This window comes from Orycteropus afer, unplaced genomic scaffold (assembly GCF_000298275.1).
Source record: "Orycteropus afer afer isolate SDZICR_OR568_19922 unplaced genomic scaffold, OryAfe1.0 scaffold00007, whole genome shotgun sequence".
In the NCBI taxonomy this organism is placed as follows: domain Eukaryota; kingdom Metazoa; phylum Chordata; class Mammalia; order Tubulidentata; family Orycteropodidae; genus Orycteropus; species Orycteropus afer.
In genome coordinates, this window is record NW_006921594.1 from 11,588,687 (window position 1) to 11,589,336 (window position 650).

Sequence of the window (650 nt, forward strand, 5' to 3'; positions counted from 1 at the left end):
GAAAATGAGTATTTTACGGGTATATTTTTTTCCATTTCTCTTTCCCCATATCTTTTAGCCAAAAACAGTGGACTTGCAAGAAAGTAAGGACTGATTCTTCAGAAAGTTGACAATGGACTAAAATGTGAGGGTATTGACACCAGAAACACAATATCCAGGGCCAATATTTGCTCAGTAAATATTTGTTGAAGAGTGTGAGAAGTATAGCTTGTCTGAAAGCAAAGAGTGGGCACCAGAAGGAGTAGCATTTGTTTTCAGAGGAGGAGTTATAGTAGCTGCTGGAAACCAGGCTCAGGCACCATGACTTGATATCATAAATAAGAAGAAAAAATTGTGGGTTTTTGTGAAATGATGAAAGTAGGGACATGGGAAGAGTGGTCTGGCAGGGATGGCCAGGATTGACTGGGCCAGGGAGAGAAGAGCTTGAGAGGTCAGTTTAGGAGGTTGGTAGAGTAAGAGGCATGGGATTATGATATACTGGACCAGGATAGCAGCAGTGACAGTGGGGGGAAACTCCTAAGTTGAGAAACATTTTGAAAAAATAAAACTTGGTTGTTGAAGATAAAGGAGAGGGAAGGTATATCTTACTTACGACAAGTGAAGAACTTTAAATTTACTGAAATAGTAGCATTGAGAACAAGTCATTGTGA

General features: G+C 39.8%; 1 protein-coding gene across 1 annotated transcript in view; it reads left to right on the plus strand.

Moving 5' to 3' along the window:
* LAMB1 (laminin subunit beta 1) overlaps positions 1-650 on the plus strand; it is a 111,406-nt gene that overhangs the window by 56,008 nt on the left and 54,748 nt on the right. Inside the window, 1 exon segment of the mRNA XM_007945067.1 lies at positions 59-83. Within this exon segment, the coding sequence (XP_007943258.1) occupies positions 59-83 (25 nt within the window).